We start from the raw sequence: 26,054 nt of genomic DNA, 5'->3' as shown, positions 1-26,054 counted from the left end.
GACCAGGTAGAAATTCAGGTATCACCAGATTACATGATTCCACAGACAGGGGAAAAGAAAATTAATTACTTGTTCTTGATGGTCAAGACAGATAAAATAGGAGTAACACAACCACACCTGACAAAGCTTAATGTTATAAATTACAATTAGCCAAGATTAGTACACTGTGAAGAACTACTTGAGGGTATTTACTTGTGGCACCAGAAGTGTTTCCCAGCTCCAGGACTCAGCACACCCTGCCCAGCACCATTGCTAATCTTTCCCAAAACAGAACTGCACATCAGGAAAAGAAAGGAATATTTTATGAAAGGGTTTTAGGATGAAGATGTTCTAAAAACAAATGAAGTAAAGCAAAATAAACAAGCCCTAGATGAGATCACAGAGATAGGAAAATTTTCTGGTTTGAGCTGGATTTTAGACAAGAGGGAATACTGTGCTGAATGCTAGAGAGCAAGCAGGAGCAGGGATGCAAAAAAACTTCTGCCCATCAGTTAGGAGATGAAACTTCCAGGGACTTTGAAGAAAAGTTTCCAGACAAAAACTACTGGACCGTGTAATAGTCTCTAAAGGAAGTGATAGCAAACCTGATTCTTGCTGCACTTCAAAACAACCAGAGAAAGCACTTGGAGAACATTCCTCAGGGAACAGTCTGACACTGGCAAGGCAGTGAAATTCATGATCTAACTGTATTTTCCATCTTAACGTCTCCTGGTAAGAGATCTTGAAGTATAATTTTTCATTTCACAGCAAATTGGAAGTACATACTGTTCAGAGTTTCTCCTTTCAGGCTCTACATTCATTGGTCAGATATGGTCAAGGACATGGATTTAAAATCTGCTTGTGTATCTTTAGAGTCACCTTAAAGGAATAAGGGGTTTAGGTGCAGAGATACAACAGGTATTGTTAGAGGACAAGGCTAAAGAGACAGACAACTTGGTGGCACATGATTTTGCTCTTTTCACTCCTTTTTATTCCTGTAGGCATTCGGTCAAAGGTTATTGGCACAGCTTCACAGGTGAAGCTCTTTGAAAGAGCTAAACCACAGAATTGCCTATCTGTCACTTGGCAGCAAAAGGCAACATCTGTAGCTGCTTAAGTAAACGAACACCCTGAACTGGAACCCTGGTCCAGAGCTGCTGTTTAACTTGGGATTACAATGCAAAACAGGACACAGTGCCCAGGCCGCCCACTCACTGCAGCCAGCCAGGGCCCAATTTGCCTGTTCAGCACTTCTGGACCAGGTATGGCTGCAAGATCAGCTGCCACAGCCCAGCAGGCTCTGCACCAGCACAGCTTGCCTGGATTGAGCTTGACAAGCATAATTAAGCAACTTGATTTGCTGCTCCAAGGTACAAGCTGACTACCATTGTCCTATTCAGTCTGCACTGTTTTGAAGAAAATGCTTTGTAATTCTGGATTAATAAAATTCAGAGGCAGCAGAAGGTGGGTATTATACCTGGTTAATGCCTCAATGATTTAACAGCAATTTACAGAAATGGCAAAGTAGAACTTGTTCTGGGGGTTAACTAGGGTATTATTCCTCTTAGCCTTATTTAAAATGATAAGCAACCACAACACATTCAAATTTGTATCTCAGTGACAATGTCTATGGGCAAATATAGCATCCTCATCATTCTGCTGAAAGCCCAGATTAACATCAGCTCACAGAAAGCAGAATGTGCACTTAAATCATCCTTACTTATAAACTAATCCTTACTTAATGCTTGGCAGTGCTGATTATCTTAGAGGTCTTTTCCAACCCCAACAATTCTATGATTACAGCCCTTCATATAATCCTCTGGAGATCTCCCAGCTGAATTCTGTGCAGGCTTTTTTCCCCAGTATTATAGAACTATGCCCTAAGGAGACTTTAGGTCTCCTTAGGCCACACAATTCTCACCTTCTTGAGATCCTCTTTGGAGAACTTCTCATAAGGATTTTGTTCCAAGTAAGCCATGTGCTCAGCATTGTTGCTTCCAAATCCTGGGCCTTTGCCTTTCTTACCAGTAAACTGTTCTCCAAATGGATGATGTAAAAGATCAAAGTGAAGCATGGTAATCATCTCTTTCTTTATGAGTTCTTCACTTTTCTGCAAGTCTGTTAGGGGTGGTTCCACATTTAAGGGTCTCAGAATTGTTTCATTAACCTGTCCAGGAATAAAAAAAGTTTGTAACTATAATATACACCAAAGATAGTATTAAATTCATGTATCTCCACTCAAGTATGAATTTTATGTATCAGCTAAACCCCGCAGTGGAGGTGCCAAAACCCTTGTGACACATGCAGCAATCTCAACATCTGCGCAGACGAAATGCCACATGACCACTCTGCTGGAGGAGTTTCTTGAAAAACAGCATAGTCAAAGATTTCACTCTCTCATGATTTCCTTTGACTGTATTTCCTCCTATAATGGTTAAAGCCTTTATTTTAAATTTTTCTTCCTTAAAAGTGAATTTTGTTTCCACTTACTTCTGAGGGCCGTGGTAGATTCTTCTGCACAGCTTTGTGCATTCTCTTCAGCTCCTTGGCACGCTCTGCTTCTCGGAGAGCCTAAACAAACAAGCCAAGTGTTACTCCAGCCACTGTAACACAATCAGATGCTGCCTAGAAATGTATGTGATATAAAAACTAATTGATTATTGCAGCAAAGATTCCTTCCACTATACAGACTTCATGTTACTAAGCCAAAGCTATAAATAATGTGATGACAATGTAATTCACTGCCTCTAAAGTGAATGGGAAGAGCACAGCAGATTAACTCCAACAGAAAAGAGATCTTCAAAAGTCATTTCCAGGCATCAAATTCTCCTTCAATCTCAACTGCAGCAAGATTTCCTTCTTTACACATTTCTCTACGTGTGACAGCTGCTCTAATTCTTCAGACATAAAATCCACCAGGAAAAGAAACACTCTTAAATTAGCAGCCATGACTCTGTTTCTCATCTTCAGTGACTTAAAGTACATATTTCATTGGAAAAACATGAGAGCTCTCTTTAGAATATACTTTCAAGCAATAAATAACATGAAAAGCCAGTGCTGTCAGGAACTTCAGGAACAATGACCAACATCCTCCATGTTCTAATCCCAGCATGTCATATCTTCACTTGAAGGAAGGATGCTCATCTCTTGTATGATGGTACAACTCAGATTTTTTCCCCTATTCTACATACATTACTTGTATTTATTTAGACTTTTTATTAGGTTATGTATGCACAAGACATACAAATACATGTATAAAACATGTTCCTCCCCAAACAGGACACATGAGGAATCAAATTCTGGGAAATGCTTATCCCATTTAAACATCAAAGCATAGGATTTTTAAAAATATTTTGCTCACTTGTCAAGCACAGCCATTGTTAAAACATTCTCTGGATTCAAAATCCCATTTATTTTTATAAAAAATGTATAATTTAAATAAGGTATATAATGGAAAGAGATTTGCAACACTAAATTTAGGCTTAGCAATAAATAGAAAAGGAACTTTTCTTAGAAAGATTTAAAGTGTCTCTGGTTACTGGCCAGTACAGTCATTTAACTGGCAGAATTTAGGCTTGTACTTTATCCAGCCTTCCTTGATTCTAAACCAAAACAAAACAGGGACCCATTCACAACTTGGCTGTCAGGTAATCCTCTGGTAGTGGCCAAGGGTGCCAATTCCCTGCATGGCAGATTTTCATCTGTGTGCTACCAGCCTGCCTGAGTTTGTATACACCTGTCTAACCTTTCACAAACAGCAACTTTTAACCTTGAGAGAATAACCTGAAACTGAAAAAAAAAGCACAGTTCTTATGTGCTTAAAATCAAGCAAGTGCCACTATAGAAAAAAGCTTTTAATTAAATTTTTATCTTCTGGGGGACAAACACAGCAGGTAGGACACAGGTACTCTTAGGGCCTTCATGGTTTAGAAAACAATGTGATCATAACATTAAGAAATTAAGAAAATTATTTCGAGAGAAAACTGATTTGGCTCCTGTGTGTGCATACTCTGACAGCAGCAAAGAACACAGGTATATTTTATTTTGCTATCCTGTAGAACAAGCTGTACCTCTTCCATTGAACAGGTGTGAAATACATACAAGGAACACATTTTATTTTACACAAAAAGCACCTTCCACATCTCACACACTGACCTGCTTGCGGGCTTCTATATCAGCAGCATCTTCTACAAAAGTTTCATCTACTTCATGTTCTTCAAGTTCCTTTTCTGCATTTTCAGGCAGAACAATCTCAAAGTCATTCTTTGGAGCAGGGAGGGCCATGAGCCCCAGGCGCAGGTGCTCCCGAGACTCCCTCTCCTGTGGGAAGAGCAGGGAGATGTGATGCTTCTGGATTCATACCCTGAATCACTGCAATACCCTGAGTGCAACACAATCAGACTCCACTCATCTGCATTAACAGACAGGAACAACACACTAATTATTCCCTGGCCACCTCAGTCTGCTGCAAAGCCAGCCAGCAGCAGATCTGGAAACCAGGGGAGTCCACCAGGGATTTGAGGCCTCAGTTTCCCTTCTAGCAGTAAAAAGTCCTTTTACTATAAAAAGGCTAAGAGAGAACTAAAGAATAACTCCATCAAATAAACCTTCTCCTTCCAGCTAAGAGGAGTTCTGGAATTTTGAACTTGAAGAGTTATTTTTGTGAGAACATGGCAAACACTTGGAGTGGATATCTTAGCTAGGCCAAAACCTGCTGATAGCTCAGGTGGGAGATATTCAAAGCCACAGTCGAGACTGCAGAACCAGCCACATAAAAGGAGGTCCCAAGGTGCTACCTATTAGGTATATGCCCTTTTATACCAGGTCTAATTGGCTGGGCCCATCTGGCTGAATCTCCAAGAATGGAAACATCTGTTGCCCAAGGTAATGAAAGAGACTGGATGGGACTCAGATTTCTGAACATCTCAAACCCCAGTGCTCCTAATGGCAAAAATGAAACTCCTTTAGTTCAGTGTTGTCAACACGGCAGGCTGATGAAAAGGTCCTGTAGGTAAATCAGAAAGTCAAGATGATGAGGAATTTGAGGATTGTGTAGGATTGCAAGGAAAATCAATCTTTGCTCAATGCATTTCCTGCTCAGCTTCGAAGCTAGAAATAGGATGGAAACTTAACTATGTTTCTCCAAAAAAGTTTTAGTGTGTTTACTGAGCACACTGAAAGCCATTCTAAGTGGCCAGACTTCTGTTCTTTTAAATAAAGACTGTATTTTATTATGTGATGAGGACAGACCTGTAGACAGGTGGAAGAAGTAACATTTATTATAAAATAAAATTATTTGCAGCAGATGAGAACTAAAAACCTGTAAATTGATAGAGCACATTTCCACTTCTTAACTACTACTTACCATTTGTTTTGCATAGGATGGGTCACTGTAATCTGCCATTCCCTCTTCTGGGTTGATGTTCAGTTTATCCCGCAAAGGAGTCCTCCCTGGAGTTGTGCCAAGTGCAGGTTTGGGAGTCAGTCCTCCTCGAGGAGTTAAGCCCTCTGACCCCTGAGAGGGTGTTCTAGTGAAGTGCAATTAGTCATTAGTTTTTTACTACAGAACTCTACTTACAAAAGTCTGAATTTTGGGAAAAGTTACATAAACACAGTTTATACATTCAATCTAGAGTTTTTTTTTCCTTGGGAGGCAGTGAAACTGTAAAGTGCAATTACAAGAATACTAAAAAGAAATTGTTTAAGCCAGTCAAGGTGCAACTAAGGTCCTGTGTCAAGCTGAAATCTAGGTACATCATCATTTTAAGAGAAGCTTCAGGAATTCCACCAACATAAACTCCCACTGCTGCTTTCGGGAGAAGAGCTAATCTAGTCACCAGGCATTATTCTGGGATACAGTAACCAGGGTTGAATTGCAAGCTCTGATTTCCCCACCTGGGCAAGTCTTTTGCTCTGAAATCATCTGGCCCAACAGCTGTCCCACACTGCAAGTGGATGGATCATCCTGAAATGCCTCTTTGCTTTCACTGACTATTGAAGAAGTAATTACATTATAATTATTACTTCTAAGCATCTATGGTTAGGCAACATGGATTAATTCTTAAGATTTTGTTGGCCCCAATTGCTTCTCCTCTATACTAGGAAGGAATATTGTTCTCTATCCCAATGACCTACTACATGAATGAGGGACTGCTTCATGGATTAATTAATTTTTTCCTCTGCTTAAGGATTTGATTTTCCCACTGACAGAGCATTTCTGCAAGCAAGCCAAGTTGACCCACAGGTAACATGTGCAAATCTGAACCTCAAAAGCTAAAATAACACCACAAAAAATCCTAAACAAAAAAAATTAGAGAATCTCTACTTTTTAAAATATAAAATAACACAAATCAACAGCCAGATCACTCCAGGTCAAATTCTACATTCATTTTGCACCACAGTGACACCAACAGATCTTCAAGAAAAGCACTCACTGCTGGAACTGCTCTTTTTAATTAATAGATCAGGGCTTTTGCACACAGCTTCTGAACAAAATAAAGAAGCTTTGGAAAAGCTGCCATAAAGGTCCTTTTTATTTCATTCTCCACTTTTCCTACTAACATGATACAAGTAAAATTAGATCCTAAGTGAAAAAACCTCACACACAAAATGTACCAATTGTAACATGTTTTAGCTGTATGGTATTTGACATTTGTGGGATATATATTTGTTCACTCTAAGAGTTAAACCAGCAATTCTGTACTATTTAGATTGGCAATATAAGAAATATTTTATTTTGGATATATATGGCTTATAAAATATTTACTCCAGCTTTTCAAAAATTCAGTGTGGGTTTGGCTGAGGGACCTCCCACATCTTTGATTCCAAGGTAATACTTTGGAAAGGCCAGGATCCACATACAGAATGACACTCCAGCTTACTATTTATACTCCTGCATTACTCCAGAATAATTTATACTGCTCCAGACCACAGAAGGCCACATTTTGGATCAAAACTCCAGTGAGTTGTATGAACACAGATGAAGAGGACATGACTGAGCTTTCTAAAGACACAGAGAAGGAGAGACTTGTACAACAAGGGCTTGAAATAAAAGTGAATTTCTTTTGAAGCTCTAATCATGATAGTATTTTACACATCAAAATTTGCTCCATTCACCCACCTCCAAACAGACACATGCCCACCCAGGCACCCATCACAAAAGGAGTCTGTTTACCTGAAAGGTGTGGAAAGCACAGTATTTGGAGTCTGAACAACCTGTTTCTGTGGTGTTACCCCTGAAAAGTCACTTTCATGCAAGGGAGTATTAAGACCTCCTTTCAGGGGCGTATCCACATTTGTGAGAGCCATCAGATTCTGGGCCTCCTGTATAACAGACAACACAAGAAGTGCTTCACCAAGACATTCACAGTCATGTTTAACAGATTCAGTAACAGAACAGCTACTGCAGCAGAGCAGCAGAAGAGTTATATGAATATCAGTTTGTGGAAAATGTTTAAAATTTTTTAGCCTTAACACCCATACATTGGTATTTACAAACTCTACTGTTCCACTGAGAGGCATTTGAACTTCATTTTCAGTAAAATATGTTAGAAACTGGACTTGCAAAACTGAGTGTGTTACTTATTGTTTCAGCTTCCTTCAGTTTGCCAGACTCCATAAATCTAAGATTTGTTAGTGACTGAACACTCAAGTAATCCTAAGAATTCTGATTTTAAAAGGGAAGAGCACACTTGAACTCTGAAACCTGAATTCAATCAACTTTATCCAAACTGCACTTCTAAGACAATGTTCCAGAAGAGATGGTCACTATTCAGACTTTTGGTCCATGACACAACAGAAGCTTTTATGATAGCCCCCTTTTTTATTTCATTTTTCCTTATTACAGTGAAGAATTAAGTCTTTCTGAAAATGAACTACTGCAAATAGCAAATATATTCCCAGAAGACCACTAATCCACCTATGTGTAGGCATAATGCTGTGACATTTATAATAAGCTCCATTTGAAGGTGAGACTGACCATTCCTGCAAACATTGTACAGTCTTAGGTTATGATCTGCAGAGCCAGGAACTTTCTCTTTTCTCTTATCATGGAACTGCTGAAATACAGCTCATTGTCAACTCAGAGGGTTTTTTGTTTTGGAGTGGGATTTTTGGGGTCTTGTTTTGTATTACACACTAGCTGCACTGATTTAATTTATCCATTTCCACATACTCAACAAAATGTTACTCAACATAACCAGCTCTTGAAAAATCCAGGCAACCAGAGGTTGCAAAGGCAGGTTTTGGCTAACCTAAGTTTTAAGCCAATAAAGTGCTATGAAAATATTCTTGTGTTGTTGCAGTTAATTACTACTTGTTATTTGAAATAAAAGTTGGACAACATAAAATACACTGTTTTAAGGAGATGAACTCATACATCTTCAGCATTGAGAGACACACAAGGAAGGGAAAATTATGCAAGACTCCAGGAGAATGGTTAAAAGCTTCACACAATATATGACTAAAAGAAAAATAATCAGAATGCTTTGAAACACAGTGACAATTGATTAAATACAAGCAGATCTGCTTTATGCCCTTCAGTGTGTCCTGAAGATTGGGATTGCTTCAATCCCAACACTGCACATAATCTAAGGAGTGTTTCTCTGGCACTTATACCTTCTACTCAGTTGACTCCTGCTCCAAAACTTAAAACCCACCCTGTACACTTATACTCTACCTGCAGGATCCTGTCCTGGGCTGCTGGAGTTTTGGGAGTCCTCAGAGCTATGCTGTTGTTGGTTACATTATATTCAGAGAGAAGAGTGCTGGAAGCTGAGTTTGTGATTCCAGATTCCTCAGCAGTCTGCCGTGCAATCTCACTTGCTTGGCCAACTTTTACAACTTCTTCAAGCTCTGTATCAGATATCTTTGAAAGAGAAAATCCCAAGGCACAGTAAGATACAATGTTGCTATGAGATCCAATCAATAAAACAGAAAGCACCGTTTTAGTGGCCTTATAAGTTGTTTATCATCAGTAAACACCTCACCTGAGGAGCTGGAAGCACCAGTTTACTCCTTTTCTTGGTAAATTCTGACACTCCACTGGTCTGCAGAATAGCTGAAGGTAAGTCTGACTCTTTTTTCCGTTTCATGTGCTGCTTGTCCTTTTTGCGCTCTCTTCCCTCCCTCTCACTGTTATTATGGAAACAGAATCATTTCAGAACACACAGAGCAGCTACAAAGCAAAGCAAACAAGCCAAGAGCAAAAAGGCTGTACCCTTTTCAAACACTGGATATGCTGAAATAAAACACTGCAGGAAGCGTGGAGCGCGTTGTGGGTGATTAGATGTGATCTGCAGATCTTGCAGCAGAACCTACTACAGGGCAGTGTAATGCTTTTAAATCATGGAATTAGCCAACAGATTTAGCTTTTAGGCTGAATAAATACAATCAACAGGGTCACTGGATCAATAAAAAAATGTCAGGCCAAGAATTCAGACAGTAAAAAGGAAGGAATGTGAAGAGTTCCTTCTCCAGCAGCTGCTAAGGGAAAGTGAATATTTTCTTTTGTGGAAAGTGACAACCAATTTCTTGTCAGTCTTTAATAAAAATGGAATTTCCTTCAAACAGCAATGAAGGCAGTCAGAGGAATCATAACCTTCAGTCTGAAGCTCCTGCCTGACCCTCTGAACAAAGAGCCATGCAGAAAAATCAGTTAGTAACACCACATCAGTTAATAAACCAGACTGTACATGGTACTGGACTCTTTCAGTAAAATGCAGTTTTGGCAGTAATGGGAAATGCAACTGTACAATTAAATATGTACCCAAGAGAGGCATTTAACTTCTCAACTACACTTTTGGGAGTTTTTGGGGGGGGATTGGGAGAAATTTTGGACATCAACTTAAGAATAACTCTATCAAAAGTAAAACTACAAATCTACTCCTACAAGCAATTGTTATAAGGTTATTATTTAAAGGGCACTAAATACAGAAGCAAATAAGCTGCTAAAAAAAAACCACCTCAAAAAAAAAACCAACCATTTCAACTTAAAGAGCAAGAACACGCATGAGAAACATTATTCTGATAAAAGGTGAACTAGAGGAAAGAAAAAAGGTGATCATAGATAACAGGTGAACTAGACCTTCTGGAAAAATAAACCACAGAAAACCGAAAAGGCAGAGGCCACCCGCACTTGTTTCTGTCGCATGGAAAATACATTTCCCACCCATACTATGTTTCCAGGACTTAACACAAAGATATTTTGGTTGCTTTTATTTTCAATTACTCTGTTCCCTCCTTATTACAACACACACTTACGATCTTAATTCTCCATCCAGGTCTTGCTGACGCAGTCTCCTGAAATCTGCATCCAGGGACTGATAATTTTCTTCTGATGTATCATAAAAACCAGGGGCAGGCTTCTTTTCAAATGGAATTTCTGCATTGTAATCCACACCTCTCTTCTTTTTTCTTTTCTTCTGGATCTCAATTCCAGCAGCGCGAAGTTCTCGTCTTTTCTGGAGAGCAGCAAGACGTCTAAAGAAACAGTAACACCACATGATTTAAAGTGAAGAGTAAAGAAAAGGAGTCCCAGGATATGAAACCAAACATAAGTTTACCGAGCTTCTTCCAGCTGCTTCTCCCTGGCTTTCCTCTTGGCCTTCTTTCCCTGTGTATTTGCCAGACGTGCTCGAGCCTCAGACAGCATTTCAAGCTCATCTACAATAGCACAGATAAATACAGCAGTGAATCTGCACTTAAAAAATGAGAGTCAGGAAAAAGGTGACATTAAAATCAGAAAACCATCTTTAAAAGCTGAATCAATCAATCAATCACAGGCATTTTGTGTCAGCACTAATCTCCAAGTTATCCCAATGTATTTACTGAATTACTGGCCAGGTGAAATGAAGACTTTTAGAAAAAAAGCCTCATATTGAAAAAAGTATCAATACGTATCAACACCAAATCAAAATATTTATGTAAAGAGGCCAACACACCACATTAACAAAAGTAAAACTTCATTTACATCTTTATCTGAGAGTATTTTCTTGAGAACTTGTTAATTGCATTTACTTCCAGAGCTGAGAATGCTATTTTTGTGAACCTGCGACTGTTTGAAATCACCAATGGTCCATTCATGGGATTTTAACAATGTGCATTTTTCAGTTTATAACATTGCTTTGTGCAAGGGGCAAAAAAAAAAAAAGGAAGTCAGGCAGCCCTGTGCTTCAGCATGGATTCATCTGAGAGGTGTGACCTGATGCAAAATGACGAAGATACAGAATTGCCCAAGTAAAGAACAGCCAGTCTTGGTAACAGATGAAGGTGACAGATGAGGAGGCAAAAAACACACCAAGAAAAGAAAAACTGGAAAAGTATAACTGACTGACCAGATACAGAAATAAGACAAAATTTGCAAGTAAATTAATGACCAGGCAGTGGCAGAAAAAAAGAAGAAACCAAGGTACAATGGCTGTGTAAACAGAAAAATCAAACAGAACATATTCCTGTCAAAAATGGTAAACACACTCCTAACTCACCTTCATCCATGTCAATGGGATCTGGCCTGGCAGGTTTGGTTTCTGGATTTGGATCGATTTCTCCAGGTTTCAGTTTCCGAGGATCATCAGCAGTTTCTTCCTCATTGTCTCTCTGAGCAGCTTTGTCCCTAAAACACATGGTAGGTGTTTGTTTTCCAGCTCTTTGTTTTCACCCAGACTCATAATAACCACTCCTTTAATGTCTCCAAAGACTGATGATAAAGCAGTACCCTTGTGCTCTGTACAATACAGCAAATCTGTTATACAATGCACAAATGTGGTACAGCTCCATAATCTTAAACAAGACAAGAGAAAGAAACCAACACAGTATTACATTACAACAATAAAATATGACATAAAATACAATGCTGATACACTTAGTAAAGAAATCCCCTCTTTAATAAAAAAACCAAGATTTCCACCAGTGTGACAAAATTAAAAAATCAAGTTTTATATTATGTTTTTTCTACTCAACCAATTGCACCAGAATTAAGAATGCTCACAAGGGAAAACAGCATGTCCTTTCTCTTCTCATGGCCAAAAGAAACTCTTTGCAGCAGAGATGGCATCTGCACATTCAGCCACTTCAACATATGTTTTATGTCTCTTTTCTTTCTCACATACCCACTCCTGTTGATCAGCCACTAAAAAAATGCCTAAACAGCCTAATAAAAGCACAAATCTTGGCAATCCCTTGGTCAGAATGACCAGGAACAAGAAGAGATAGACCTATCTCTATCCAAGCTGCTCTCTAGTGTGGATAGAGAACTCCAGGAACTTCTTTCATGCTAGACACAAGTGACTGAAAACAATCTTTAAAGATTTGCTTACAAAAGGACTCAGTCAACTTGAAACCACCCAAATTTACCAAAGGAGAAGGGAATGATATACTGCTACAACTCCACAGGTTTTCTGGGTATTCTAGGCTAGGTTTTCCTCTAGGCAAGCAGAAACTTACAGCAGAAATTCATAGTGTTCCAAGCACTGTGCAGCAGTTCTCCCAATGATGGGGGCAATGGTTCTCCACTGGGTTGGCATCAGCTTGGCCAGGTGCAACAGCTTCTCCTCCTCCTCCCGAGACCACTCTGTCTTTTTGATGCTCGGGTCCAGCCATTCGTACCTGTAGTAAGGGGAAAAATTAAGGATGACAGATCCAAGTTATCCCTTGATTTGTCTTCAAGAGTGTTTTCATGACATATGTATTTGAGCTTTAAACTGTATTATTTATCCAGCACTTTTCATACAGATACTGCCTCTTCTTCCTTTTCCCATCTCTATTCTGGCAAAGTTAAGAGTCACAGAATTAATCCTGAAAACAAAAGTAAAAATTACAACTATGAAAGATAGAGAAATGGTAGAATTGTTTGGTCTGGAGCCTTCAACAATTATCGTACTAATCCTCAACTGTGCCAGTACTGTTATCTCTACAAGAAGTATTCTATTAAATTTGTGCAGTTCAGTACTTGAGAAACTAAGTCTGATTCTCAAATACATTTATGCTGCATCAGTATTTGCATCAGTTTAAAGCTCCTATTTTTCATAAAATACTAAATTTCACAGTGCAATTTCTTAACATTTACTCTCAAGCCAAACTCTCATTACATGAAATTAGAAAATTATATGTAAGAGAGATTAGTATCTTACAATTTTACCTTCTTGGCAATATCCACTGATTAAAACATGTTTAAATAAAGGGAAAAACTAATGTTTATAATTTAAAGTGATCCTGCATTTGCTAACAGTGCAGTCACTGGCAAACAGAACAACTGGCTACTTTTTTCCAACAATTTTCAAGCAATAAGAATTTGAAGTTTCCATGATAAAATCAAACAGTGTTAAAACTGTTGTTGGTCTGTGGACATAAGTCAGTCTGTGGTAACATTTTTTCCTAAATTTCCACTAATTATGAAGGTCGCATTGCCAGGCACAGCACCTCTCACTTACCATCTGGCTTTGCACTGCTTTGCTGATTTCCTGTGCAATAACGAGGCAATTCGAGACCACTGGTTTTTGCCATATTTCATAACAGCTGCTTTCAGAATTTCATCCTTGAAAAAACCATAAATAAATACCCTTATGGACTGCAAAACAGAAAGTCTGAGCTCAAGCAAAGGAGAACGTGGTAAATTTCATGGGCTGTCCCGGAGGAAACAGCATAAAACACAGCTACTTCTGTTCCATTTTAATCTCAAGAAAAACGAGGATTTGAATTGCAAAGGTCAATGAAATCCATAAAGATTAAATGAAACAGACACATGATTATTGCTCCAAACTTCATATATCCAACAGAACTTCCCAGATAATTATTTTCAATGTTCTCTACTGCACTAGTGTTTAAAGGCTCTGTATGTCTTCCCTGAAGGACAGCAAGACAGGTAAGGAAGTGTTTGTCTGGTAATAACACCACAATTGGGAAAAAAAGTAGAACTGGCAGATATCCCTGGCTGCATTGTTTTAAATAATACTATAAAATTATCTATTTTTCACGTTTTAATACAACTGGAATAAAAATGTAATAGATTCAGCTTGGGAGCCAGGTTGTCCATGCACAATGAAGTGTGCACTGAGTTTGACCAAAACCAGAAGTGCTATCAATTGTCTGTCAATCCATCCATCAACCCCTCTCTCCCTTTCTTGATAGATGGGTTCATTATTTCTGGTTTATTCAGAGGAAGTGGTATTTTAAATGCATTAAAGCTATCCTTACAGCCCTGTCAACCACACACATCCCTCTCCTGTACCCAGTGAGAGTTCAGTGAGTCTGACACTGTCTCCACTGACACCTCCCAGGGAACAACAGCTTTAACTGTGAGCTTACGATCAGCCCTTGATCTGGCTTGAGCTGCTACAGGCAATAATTCATGTGATTGCTGTTCTGAAATAAATAATAAATCCTCCCCTGTGTGGTTTTTTTTAGCTTACTTGATGCTCTATGGCATACAAAAACTGTACCAGTGACATGAATAGGCTTTTTTGCCTGCAATTGGTCATTTTATGAATGACTTGGTATCACCTGACTCCCTTTTCTCAGTCTATAATGCTGTATATATAATCAAAATGTTAAAAACAAACAAAAAAATCCAACACTTCTTTTATCTCTGGTAAACAAAGCCTGGTGAACTAGGGATCTGTTTGGCCACTGGAACTGGCTCCTCAGGGCAGTGGCCACAGCTCTAAGCCTGCCAGAGTTCAAGCAGCATTTGGATAATGCTGTCAGGCACAGGGTGGGATTCTTGGGGGTGTTCTGTGCAGGAGCTGGACTTGATGGACCTCGTGAGTCCCTTCCCACCCAAGCTTTTCTGTGATTCCATTTAATGCACTGCTCTTTCTCTTCAACTGTCACCAGAATTTATCAAGTATGGAAAACCCTCAGAATGGGGGGAAGACAACATTAGTTTTCCTGTCCTCTGCTGACCTCCTGGCACACCACTGATACGGCACAAGTGCTTAAAAGCACACACAGCACATTTTATCTTCTATTACTTTTTCCTCACTGATTCCTGGAACCACACAGGTGCCTGGTGTTCACAGTATGCAGTGACAGAGTTCTGTATTTTACAGTGCCAGGTACATCCTCTTGCTTTAAACATGCATCTGATAAAACTGGCATCCTTGATTTCTCATGTTATTTATTTCTTTTTCATGACCACTTGTGGTTCTGAAAGCCTGTGATAGAACTGGAGGGGGATCATTCTTTTTTGGAACAGTAATTTCTGTGTACAGTATTCTTGGGTTTGCAGATGAAGAGTCCACATACATTGACAAGAAACAGACTGAAGTTGCACCAGGGGTTTAGATTAGTTATTAGGATTTTTTTCCCATGGGTGGTAAAGCATTGGAACAGGCTGCTCAGGGTGGTACTGGAGTCACCATTCCTGGAAGTGATAAAAAACCACGGGGATGTGGCACTTAAGGATGGGTTAAATGGTGAACATGGTGGTGGTGCTGGGTTGATGGCTGGACACTTGGTGACCTCAAGTCTTTTCTAATCCTAAAAATTGTATGACTCTGCCTTTTTCATTTCCACATTTGGAAATATCTTTAAAGGCAAGAGATTCCTGCTGCCTCATTCTCCTAGAGCATAAGAACCCTGCCTGTGCAGCACAAGTTACACTCTAGCCTGTGAGAGGGACATCTCCACACACAGCACAGCCCATGCTTCCACTCCAATGGCAGTGGGAACAGTTTCCCTTGGGCAGAAGGACACAACACACACGGCTGAGCTTCCCAACCTGCAGCCCAAGGGAAAAACAATACCAATGACACCTTGTGACCTTTGCCCACTGGAAGGAGGAAGGCACAGGTTACTGGGGAATTGGCACTCAACACAGAGCCAAGGAATCACAGAATCAGTTAGGTTGGAAAAGGCCTCTCAGACCACTGAGTTTGATCTTCATCTGATGACCACCATGTCAGTGAGGCTATGGCACTCAGTGCCTCATCCAGTCTTTCCTTGAACACCTTCAGGGACAGCGGCTCCATCACCTCCCTGGACAGCCCATTCCAATACTTAATAATCCTTTCTTGTGAAAAAAAAAAAAAAAATTCTTCCCAACGTCCAACCTAAACCTCTCCTGGTGCACTTTGAGGCCATGTCCTCTTGTCCCGTCGTTTGTTGTCTGGGAGTAGAGCCCGACCCACACCTGGTTCCATCCTCCTGTCAGGAAGCTGTGGGGAGCCAGAAAATCCCCCCTGGCTGAGCCCCTCCAGATCCCTCAGCTATTCCTCATCAGACCTGTGCTCCAGACCTCTCCCCAGCTGCGCTGCCCTTCCCTGCCCTCGCTCCTGCAGTCCCCAAACCCTCTGATGTCCCAGCCCAGCGGCTCCGGCAGAGCGGACCCTGCCCCGGGATCCCCCAACGCCGGAACCCCCGCGCAGGCGCACCACGACACCCGCCCCCTCCCGCGCCGGCGCACCACTGAGGGCTCCCCCCCCACCTGCCCGGCCCTGAGGGGGGACAGGGGCTCGAACCCCGCCGAGTCTTACCTCGGTGTTCCGCCACACGCCGCCTTTAATCATAATCCGCGGCATCTTGGCGCCCAAGGGAGGCGGGGACGAACCCCGGGAGCGAGAGAATGGAGAGGGGGCGGGAGCGCCACTGGCGTCAGCGGGGCCGGCCGAGACGGCGCACGGTCGCCCTCACGGCGGCAGGTGCCGAGGGCGAGGGAAGCGGGGCCGGCTGCTCTGCCAGGAGAGCGGGAAGCGGGTGCGGCGGCTTTTCCAAGGGAAGTGAGGCCGCTGCTCCTCCGGGTAAGCGGGTCCGGCCGCTTTGCGCATGCGCAGCCTCCCCCCCTCCGCCCCGCGTGTCCTGAGGCGGCGCTCCGCGCTAGCGCCGCCTGCCGGCCGGAGGAGCGCACGGCGGAGGGGCCCGGCCGGGGCCAAAAGGAGGAACTGCGCGTTCATTAAACAATTCAATTCCCCCAAAGGACGCAAATGAGGGAAGAAAGGCACAGCGGAAGGAAATCACATCTCCTCAGTGTTCCCAAGGTATTTTGTTAATTTCAGGAAAAAGCCCCATGCGTTTCGGTGTGGAATAAATTCTTGGCTGTGAGGGGAGGTGAGGCCTTGGCAAAGGCTGCCCAGAGATGTAGCTGCCCCTGGATCCCTGGTGGTGTCCAAGGCCAGGTTGGACAGGGTTTGGAGCACCCTGGGATGGTTGAAGGTGTCTCTGCCCATGGCAGGGGATGGAACGAGATAATTTTTAAGGTGCCAATGCAAAACTATTCCATGATTCTACAAGAAAGCAACATTGATAGTGCATTTGCATATTAACACTCACATGCCCACTAAGAGAATATGTACAAGGTACATACCTGAATCTGGGTAATTTTCATAGATAGGTACTCATGTCACTCTCAACAGGTGAAGGGTTGAGTCTAGGGAATGGGGATCTCAGCTCAGGACCTGTCACTGTCCCTCAGCTGTGGTCCCCCAGGTATCTCCAGCCTGGGAGCTGTGTGGCTGAGAGGCTCCACTCAGAGGGATGTGCTGATCTCAGCTTGCTGCAGTCTGGAGAGCTCAGAGGGTCTAAAATACCATTGCTTAGAGAGGCACAACAGACTTGTTTTGCTCCTAGCAATTTTCCACCCTGGCTGCAATTCGGGTTGGTAACTTTCTCTGAAAGTTCAAAACCAAAAACATTGTTCCACCTGGGTGGTTATTAAGCTAAGAAAAACAAGTTCCCAAAGGTTCTTAAAACCCAGGGAGCTCCTTAGCCAGCACAAGTTCCTGGGAGCAGATAGTGTTTTAGAAAAGCTCAAGAGGAGCTTGGCTCAGCTTGTCAAAGCCAAGCCCCAACAAGCATTCTGAGACCACAGTGTGGCCCAGACAGGAGGATGCACCACCACACCATACAGGTCTGCCTCACTGTTGTCCATTTACATCACCTCCAGTTTAACTTGTATTCATTTAATTAGTAGAAGCACAGCAGGTAAAATGAGAGCCTTTTGCTCAGTTTGTCTTGCTACATTTCCCTGTTTTGTCCAAATTCAGGATATGTTCATGGAGAAAATTATGAAACCTCTTTGGTTTAAATAGGAAACTTCATAGTATGATTTAGGAAAGGCTTTGATTTTTGTTTAAACTACAGGAATAAAAAATACTACACTTCTAGCTACCAAAAAAAAGAAAAAAAATCCAACAACAGCCCATGTCTTATTTGAAACTGAATATGCCTCAACCTTTAAATTTCACTGACTTAGCAGAGTGAGAATACCTTTGAAACCCCAAAAATCCAGGGCAGTGCATAAGGAACAGAAAGCAACATCAGGAGTCATTGAACTGCTTATTTTTATTAGAGGCAGTGACTAGGAATAATTATTTTTATAAAATCAAGCTCTAACTGAAAGTACCTTCTTGTTCTTACTTAAAACTTGAAGAGACTTACATTTACAAACTCTTTCAAAAATTTACTGCAGTTAATTTATCCCCCTAAACCAGCCTCTTTTCATCATTGTTGTACACCATGCTTTTAAACAACAGTGCTCTATCAGATTTAGCCTTTCTAGTCTCACCTAATATAGAGGCCTACAATTCCTTAAGTATTTTTGTTTTCTCTTTGTACCTGTTCTTTTCAAATAAATGATCAGAATTGGAATGTAACACACATAAGAACACCTCCAAGCTTGAGTAATCATTAATATTTCCCAGAAATGCTTTTCTTTCCTCATACAGGATAACATTCTTCTTTCTCACAACTGGATTAGGTGGCTCCAAGGTCTAAATCACTCATATGGAACCACACTGGTTCAGGCAAAGATACTTGTCTGACTTCACTGAAGCTGCAAAGAACTGGATCACTTGAATATCTTTGCTGATCTGGCCTTAAATACATTCATCTGTCCATGAGTTTCAATCCATTATTGGAAAATTGTCTTCCAAATCACAGAATGGCTGCAGGGGTCTGGAAGACAAGTCCTGGCTCAGGCAGGGCCACCCAGAACTGGCTGTCCAGGATTACATCCAGATGGCTTTTAAATATCTGAAAAGAGGAGAACTCCACCACCTGTCTGGGCAGCCCTTCCCAGCCTGTCTCCTACATTACCTGAAAGCCTCTACAAGACATTATGTGTATTTCTACAGAAAGACACACATCCATAAGGAGTTCCACATTTACATTCTCTAAAATAAACCACAGGTTTGTTCTGCTGCTCCATGGACTGAGCTGTAGCATTGGGACAGTTTGCACCACGCCTTTGCTGTTGTCTTTCCTCACACAAAGGAATAACACACTTAAAACCACTTACGACACTCAAGAGTTGCTAGCACTGCCTAACTCCAAAACAAAGATTTGTCTAGATTTGAATATAAATTGGAAGCAGCATCCATCTGGGTTCACCATACCAAAACAAAGATTTGTCTAGATTTGAATATAAATTGGAAGCAGCATCCATCTGGGTTCACCATACCCTGCACCAACTGCTGCATAGTACAATGGTTCTTACACACGGTCTTTCAGACTAAAAGTTCTTAAAGTAATTTTAATTAAAGATAATGCAAAGGTCTTCAGTGTAACTAAACAGCATTCACAATTATCAGTAACTGCTCATATTAACAGAAGTTATTTGAAAAGTGTGTCATCTATTTTAACAAACAACACAATAACTACCAACCTGAGAAAATGTAAGGCTTTTCATACTAGATTAACATTAGACATTCACATAAAATTGAAGATTTAAAGATTGCCAGTATCATAAAATAGATGTTTCTAGACATTACCATTTCTGTCAGACTACTCAAAAAATTATCAAAACTACAGACAAGGTAACAGCTTAATAAACATCTTATATATACAGACAAACGTTAAACATATCAATATCACAATTACCCAGTGATGACATGCACATTTTGTTTCTGTAATTTGGTGAAGTACTATTTTTGTATTGCAAAAGCACCTGGGAGTAAAGGAGGCAACTTTCAGCAGATGGGAGGTAGCATTTAGCCTCCAGATGCACTGATAATTTTTATATGAAAATTTATTACTACAAAATATAACATGCCCTTCCTTCCTTCCCAGTATACATTCTTTCAGTTAAAAAACAGGTTTTTTTTCCTTAGTAAATTTTTACAAGAAAATAAGTAGTGCAGAATAACTGCTTAAACACAGATGAACACTGGCCAAAATAACTGACCTCTACTGAAGCAGTTACTCAGGGATGAAAAAGTGTCTCCAAGATCTTCAGCGCAGCCTGTGCTAGAACTGATGTTCCCAGAAACACCTGCAGCAAAGCAGTACCCCAAGTGTCACTCTCTCGACCAAAATGCTGCATGCATCCATTACCAACCATTGCTCTGGGCACAGCAAAGGAACATAAAGCCATGAAGAAACTCAGGACATGTAAACCTGTCCAAAACCAAGCACCAGCTTCCAATGCTCAACCTCACATTCCAACATTGTGCTGCTGCTTATGCTTCTCCAGGAGTTTTTCGGTGGGCAGCACCACATTACACTTTGCACACCTGTACTTCTTTTTGTGTGTTTTTATGTGCTTTTGGAAAGCTTGTTTATCCACTGTGGAATACCTGCACCTCCTGCAGTGCAGCTTGAGGTGAGTCAGCCAGTGGCGCTTGAGGTGGCTGGAGGTGCGGAAAGCCAGGGAGCACTGCCCACACTGGAACGGCTTCTCCCCCGTGTGGATTCTCCGGTGGAGCTTCAGGTTCCCGTTGTGGGCTGTGCAATAGCCACACTCCTCACACCTGTACGTCTTGACAGGCAGCTCCTTGTGCTCGTAGAGGCAGCCAGGAGAGGAGGTTCCCTCCCCAGTGTGCGAAGCCAGGTGCTGCTTCAAGGACAGCCATTTGTTGGTTGAGTAGTCACAGCTCATGCACTTGAAATGCCCCAAGTTCAAATGTGTGAGCCTGTGCCTTTTCAGGTGACTGGAAGTACGGAACTTCTTCTGACAAATGGGGCAGCTGTAGGGCTTCTCACCTGTGTGAGTTCTGATGTGGAGCTCCAGGTTGCTTAAAATGCCAGTAGCATAGCTGCACTCTGAACACTGATATAATAGGGGCTGACTTTGCGCTTGTACATCATTTGCTGTGCCCCTCTGAACACCTTGCTGAACTCCCCAAACTTCTGAACCAAGCAAGGAGCTGTTTAAGCCTTTGCAGGAATCAAAATCCCTTTCTGGATATGTGCCTCTCTGGATTTCACGATGCAATTCAAGATTCTCTAAACACCTCTCTACAAAGAGGCAACTTCCAAACTCCTCTCCATTTTTCACATGAAGAAGGCTGTGTTTCTGCAAATGGTTTGATGTTTTAAATGTCTCATTGCACTCTTTACACACAAATGGTCTTTCATCTGTATGTATCTTAAGGTGCAGCCTGAAGTTGTTAGGAACAGCAGTAGCATAACTGCAGTGGTGGCATCTGTAGGTTTGGAATGTATTTAAATTAGAAGGGTATGTATCCTTCAAGTTTTCCACAAAGCTATGAAATGAAGCATTATCTTGCACTTGTGTAGGAGAGGTCTCTGATTTGAAGAAAGGCTCCTCTTTGTAAGTGACGGTGTCCATTTGGTAAGAGGTCCGAGGAACTTCTGATCTGTTTCCAGCAACAGCCAAGCTGTTGCTTCCTTGGCTGATTTCAAGGAATTTCTTTTCAGGGCATATTTTCTTATTGTCCCACACATCACCTTCTTGTTCAAACTCCACTTCTGAAGCCAGGATTCCGCCATCCAGGCAATCATTTTCTTTACCAAAAAGAGAGTGAGAAACATGGCCCTGAGAATCACCATCAGCTTTGACTATTGTGCTTGTACAGTATTTATTGCTCTGACTCGTGTAACCATTGGCCTTTAACTGTTCATGAAATTTCTTGTGAAAGCTGAGATGTCCTTTAGTGTAGAAGACCAGGTTACATTCATCACATGTGTAAGTCTTTGGAGGATTTTCACTTCTCTTTCTCCCACTCCGGCAGTCGGGTTGCTGTGCTTGGCACATTTCTGTCTCTGCATGTGTCCTCCTGTGTCTCTCCAACCCTGAGGTACTGGTGAATGCTACCTGGCAGAGCTCACAGCAATATGGTTTATCCCCTGTGTGGACGTGGCTGTGCCTCACCATGCTTGCATAATACAATGAAAAAAAGGTGCAGAACCTGCATTGGTAGAGCTTATAGCCAGCATGCCAGTACATGTGATTTAACAGGTAGGACAAGCTGCTGCAGGAGTAATCACACTGAGGGCACTGGTAAGGTGGTCTCTCTTTGTGTCCCTTCATGTGATGAATAAAAGTCCTAGGACTGGATGAAACAAAGAAACAAACTCTGCAGGAAAAGCTAACTGGCACATCCAGAGGTGTAAAGTCCCTTTCAATTTTAATGAAAAATTTCTTGTATTTACTTTCTTTTTTCTTGGTCTCGGATTCTCCTTCAGATCCCTTCTGCCCCCCTTTTCTCGCACTTACTCTATTTTTTCTTGCCTTTTGCAACCTAGCCATCTTCTTATGGAATTTAAGGTGATTCTTAAGATTGAAAGAAAAGAAAAAAGTTTTTTTACAAAAGCAGCATTTATGTATTTTCTTATCTTTATGAGCTGAATAAATATGTTTTTTCAGGTGTGCACTGCATTTAAACACAGAACTACAAAACCTGCACTTGAAACTCAATCTTTCATTCTCCTTTGTAAAACAAGATGTTTTAGGAAGAGGAGTGATGGTCACACTATCATTCAACCATGTTAAACCTTCTTGGTGGCTCTGGAACTCTTTTGGGCTTGCATGAGAAGAAACAACTTTTTGTTGCTGGTATCTTTTCTTAGGGAATGGTGTTAACATCTTGTAAATATGTTCTCCAGTAGTATTTGATTCAGCAGAAGTAGAAGCATTCATGTCAGGTTTCCCAACATCTTCTAGATGTTCCTTAAAAGTAGAAGATTCATTAAGAAATGGATCAGAAAAATTATAGGTAAGTTTCTCTTCCTCTTTCAAGCCATGTTCCAAAAGAGAACTCTGAGTTTCATCTTCAAATTTGCCTATTTTCCTGTAATCAATTTCATCATCTCCACTCTTTGAGGAATCAGGATCTACAAGGAGATATAAAAAGTCACATTTCATACAATCACAAATATTCATTATTAATTCCTAGTAATAATCCCAAATTGCCTAATGACTTGCTTGCTCTTCATTACTTCTGCTTCCTTATTATTTCCCTCTCTCAATTTTTTTCCCTAATGCCTCTCTTCATGCTCCCCTCTGCCCCCAACATTTAAATGTTGCTCCTATTTAGAAGCCACCTTCTCTCCTACTATTTTCACTCAAGGCTCTGAATTTCACAAGACAACACCACATCCAGAACACCTTTATGGCAGAATTCCTATCAAAGTACTAACATCAAACTCTTCTAATGCTCCATTCTCACAAATCCCATGCTTTTTCTGCATTTTTATTTTGAGAATATTTCCCTGATAAAAGGACACCCTTGTTCTCATTGGAGGAGAATGACAAAATTTTGTAGTTTCACTGCCTTTACCAGGTGTCTGTGAAAGAACTGAGCATATTCCAGGCAATATTTTCCTTCTGTTGCACTTATGAATCTAATTTTAAATGCTTACTCTAAAAGAAATTAGTTTCTTAGCTTTTCTATACAATTTTTTATTTCAAAAACTTGAGGTTTACCATGTTTCTTAAATTCTTGCAAAAATCTTATTAATATATTACCTTCCATTTTAACAATTATATTAAATTCCTTGTGGATTTCTGGTTGTGTCTCTGGACTGCCATCAGAAAGAACACTTGCAATACTGACAGGTTCTTCTTCATGTTTGGGTACCACTACCAATGTCTCCAAAGTGTCAGCTCTGTCACTGTCAGCAGAGGAGAGGAGAGAAGGAATCTTCTGAAAGCCATCATTATCACCACAATCTTCTCCACCACTGTATTCCACTATCTCTGGAAGCTCTGTTTTGCAAGACGATGTAGGTAACATGCAATCTGGACCATATTTATCCATGTCCGCATCACGTCCATCACTTACAGATAATTTTGATGTGTTACACACACTCTCAGCAAGCCATTTCTCTTCAGAGTACTTAATGCAATTTCCTTCGTTTGAAGCAGTCTTGTTTGCATCCCAACTGCCTACACTGCTGCTGTCAGTTGAAGGCTCCACTTCATTTTTTAGGTAAAGGCTGTTGTTTAATTTAAACTCCTGCTCTACCTCGGGAATGGACGCTTCCTGGTCCTTATCATCATCCTGGAGAAAATCCTCATCGCTCAGCACCAAGACAGTGATAGGCAGCACAATCTCAAACACCTCGGGCTCTGCGAGGAGAAACAGACACAAATATCGCAATTCCCCGAAAAAAAGCCCCGAAACACCTGACGGCGCCGCGTCCACCATAATCCCCACGCATACCCAGTGCGCCTGCGCACGCACCGGCAGGCTCGCCAATTCGCCCCACTCCCGCCCTCCCCACTTTCCGCAGTCCCTCGGGCACCGCCGCTCCCGCGGGAGCCGCGCTGGATCCCTGCCCGGGCCAGCAGGCACCTACCGCTGTCCGCGGCCGGCTGCGGGATTCCCGCCGCGCCCGCCTGCGCCGCTCCCGGCTCCGTCGGCATCTCGGGGCCGCTGCGCCGCGGGACTCGAGCCAGCGGCCGGGCGCGCCTGCGCAGGGGGGCGGGTGGTGCTGCTGGCACCTCCCGGCTTTGGGGGAGAGGCGGGGGCGTGGCCTGAGGAATGGGTGGGCTGGGACGTGAGAGTTTCAAATATGCGCTAAAATTCAGTTTTAAACGTGCTCATAAGTGGTTTAAAAACTCCGTTTAATCGTCCGCCTGAGCCAGGGACACCCCCCCCCCCCCCATGATTCGAATGCTCTGTGAAACCTATTCCCGGTTTAAGCAATTTTGCTCGATTGTTACTTTTTTTCCTGTAAAATTAGATCTCAGCTAATACAGATCATGCTCTTAAGATCGGAATTGTACCAACATTAAGGCAGTCCCTTGCTGGGTACAGAAAGAATCACAAAATAATCGCAGGCAGGAAACACAAAACAGCACCTTTGGTTCCATTCTGTTCTCCTTGGCTGTTCAGGCTGAAAGTGGAAAATATATGAATCTGTGTGCATACATATTTACATTTATATACATCTATAAATCTCTCCAGAGAAGGACAATCCACAAAATCCCTGAGCAGCCTGCTCCAGTGCTCTGTTACCCTCAATGTAAAGAAGCTCTTCCTCTTGTCTAGGTGGAAATTGTGTTTAATTTTATGGCCACTTCTCCTCATCCTGTTGCTGGGCACCGCTGTAAAGAGCCTGGCACCATCCTCCTGGCACCTATCTTGGAGATACTTACACAGATTGTTGAGATCCCCTCTCAATCTTCTCTTCACAGACTAACTGGGCCCAGTTCCTGCAGTCTCTCCTCAAGAGAGATGCTCCAGAGGCTTCATTATCTCTGTGGCCTCTCCAGCAGTTCCTTGTCCTGCCATCCCAGGGATCCCCCCAGCTCCCAGCACCCTGTTCCTGACATTATTTTATCCCTACCTCCAGCTGTGATCCCACATTCTGCACTGCTAGAGGATTCCCAGTTTCCATTTTCCAGGCTCAGCACTCTGTAGTGGTGTCTCCAGAAGAGGGTGGAATGTTTAGCCACTCCAATGAAAGGAATTTTCCCTATTCCCTGTCTTCTTCCCTCTGTAAAAATCATGGGACCAATTATCTGCCTTAATTTCAGAGCCTTGCACTTCTTGTATATGGAGCAGCACCCATTTATAGGAACATTTGTTCAGTTTGTGAAATTTAGGTGGCATCTTTTTATTTTCAAGTAGAACTGGTGAAACCTCAAGAGAGGAGCATTTCCAAAATCCTCTTAACTGGGAGTATTAGGAACAGGTGAGAGGAATATTGGCTTCTGTGTTTCAGCTCTGAGGGAGTTTGGGAATCTCTACAGAGGGAGAAGACTTGTTGATCCTCCAAGGTGAGAGAAACAGATGCTGGGATGAGCAGCATGTCTTGTGTAGACTTTTTGCTGCCTGAACAAGCCGCAGCATGTGAAAAAACAAAAGTAAAAAAGTCTCATCCTGGCAGAACCGTTTTGGTCTCCCCCACAAGATGGCTCTGCAGCCACAGGCTCTGCAAGCAAAGAACCTGGAAAT

General features: G+C 41.7%; 2 protein-coding genes across 3 annotated transcripts in view; both read right to left on the bottom strand.

Annotated features, from left to right (window-relative positions):
- Positions 1 to 16,717, bottom strand: part of CDC5L (cell division cycle 5 like) — a 32,809-nt gene extending 16,092 nt beyond the window's left edge. For both annotated transcript variants that reach the window (XR_014615994.1, XM_084201707.1), the window contains exons 1-13: positions 16,449 to 16,717; positions 13,407 to 13,510; positions 12,421 to 12,582; positions 11,463 to 11,590; positions 10,542 to 10,641; positions 10,240 to 10,458; positions 8,967 to 9,111; positions 8,657 to 8,845; positions 7,154 to 7,302; positions 5,345 to 5,507; positions 4,135 to 4,299; positions 2,470 to 2,550; positions 1,901 to 2,146 (exon numbers count right to left, since the gene is read on the bottom strand). Coding sequence is in view for 1 of the 2 variants with exons in the window: in XM_084201707.1 (XP_084057833.1) it covers positions 1,901 to 2,146; positions 2,470 to 2,550; positions 4,135 to 4,299; positions 5,345 to 5,507; positions 7,154 to 7,302; positions 8,657 to 8,845; positions 8,967 to 9,111; positions 10,240 to 10,458; positions 10,542 to 10,641; positions 11,463 to 11,590; positions 12,421 to 12,582; positions 13,407 to 13,510; positions 16,449 to 16,493 (1,896 nt within the window). In the remaining variant the exon portion in view is untranslated. The remainder of the gene's footprint in view (positions 1 to 1,900; positions 2,147 to 2,469; positions 2,551 to 4,134; positions 4,300 to 5,344; positions 5,508 to 7,153; positions 7,303 to 8,656; positions 8,846 to 8,966; positions 9,112 to 10,239; positions 10,459 to 10,541; positions 10,642 to 11,462; positions 11,591 to 12,420; positions 12,583 to 13,406; positions 13,511 to 16,448) is intronic.
- A 1,661-nt stretch (positions 16,718 to 18,378) lies between these two features.
- On the bottom strand, positions 18,379 to 24,545 carry LOC311152184 (uncharacterized protein). The gene is made up of 3 exons (XM_084203041.1): positions 24,451 to 24,545; positions 23,618 to 24,220; positions 18,379 to 22,983 (listed from the first exon to the last, which is right to left on the bottom strand). The coding sequence occupies exons 1-3, from the start codon at positions 24,515 to 24,517 to the stop codon at positions 20,342 to 20,344; spliced, it is 3,312 nt and encodes a 1,103-aa protein (XP_084059167.1). The 5' UTR covers positions 24,518 to 24,545; the 3' UTR covers positions 18,379 to 20,341.
- Positions 24,546 to 26,054: the final 1,509 nt, after the last annotated feature.

Source organism: Fringilla coelebs (genome assembly GCF_963513975.1).
Source record: "Fringilla coelebs genome assembly, chromosome: 3".
Taxonomy (NCBI): Eukaryota; Metazoa; Chordata; class Aves; order Passeriformes; family Fringillidae; genus Fringilla; species Fringilla coelebs.
Note: the sequence above shows the minus strand (reverse complement) of the source record. Positions and strands in the feature narration are given on the sequence as shown.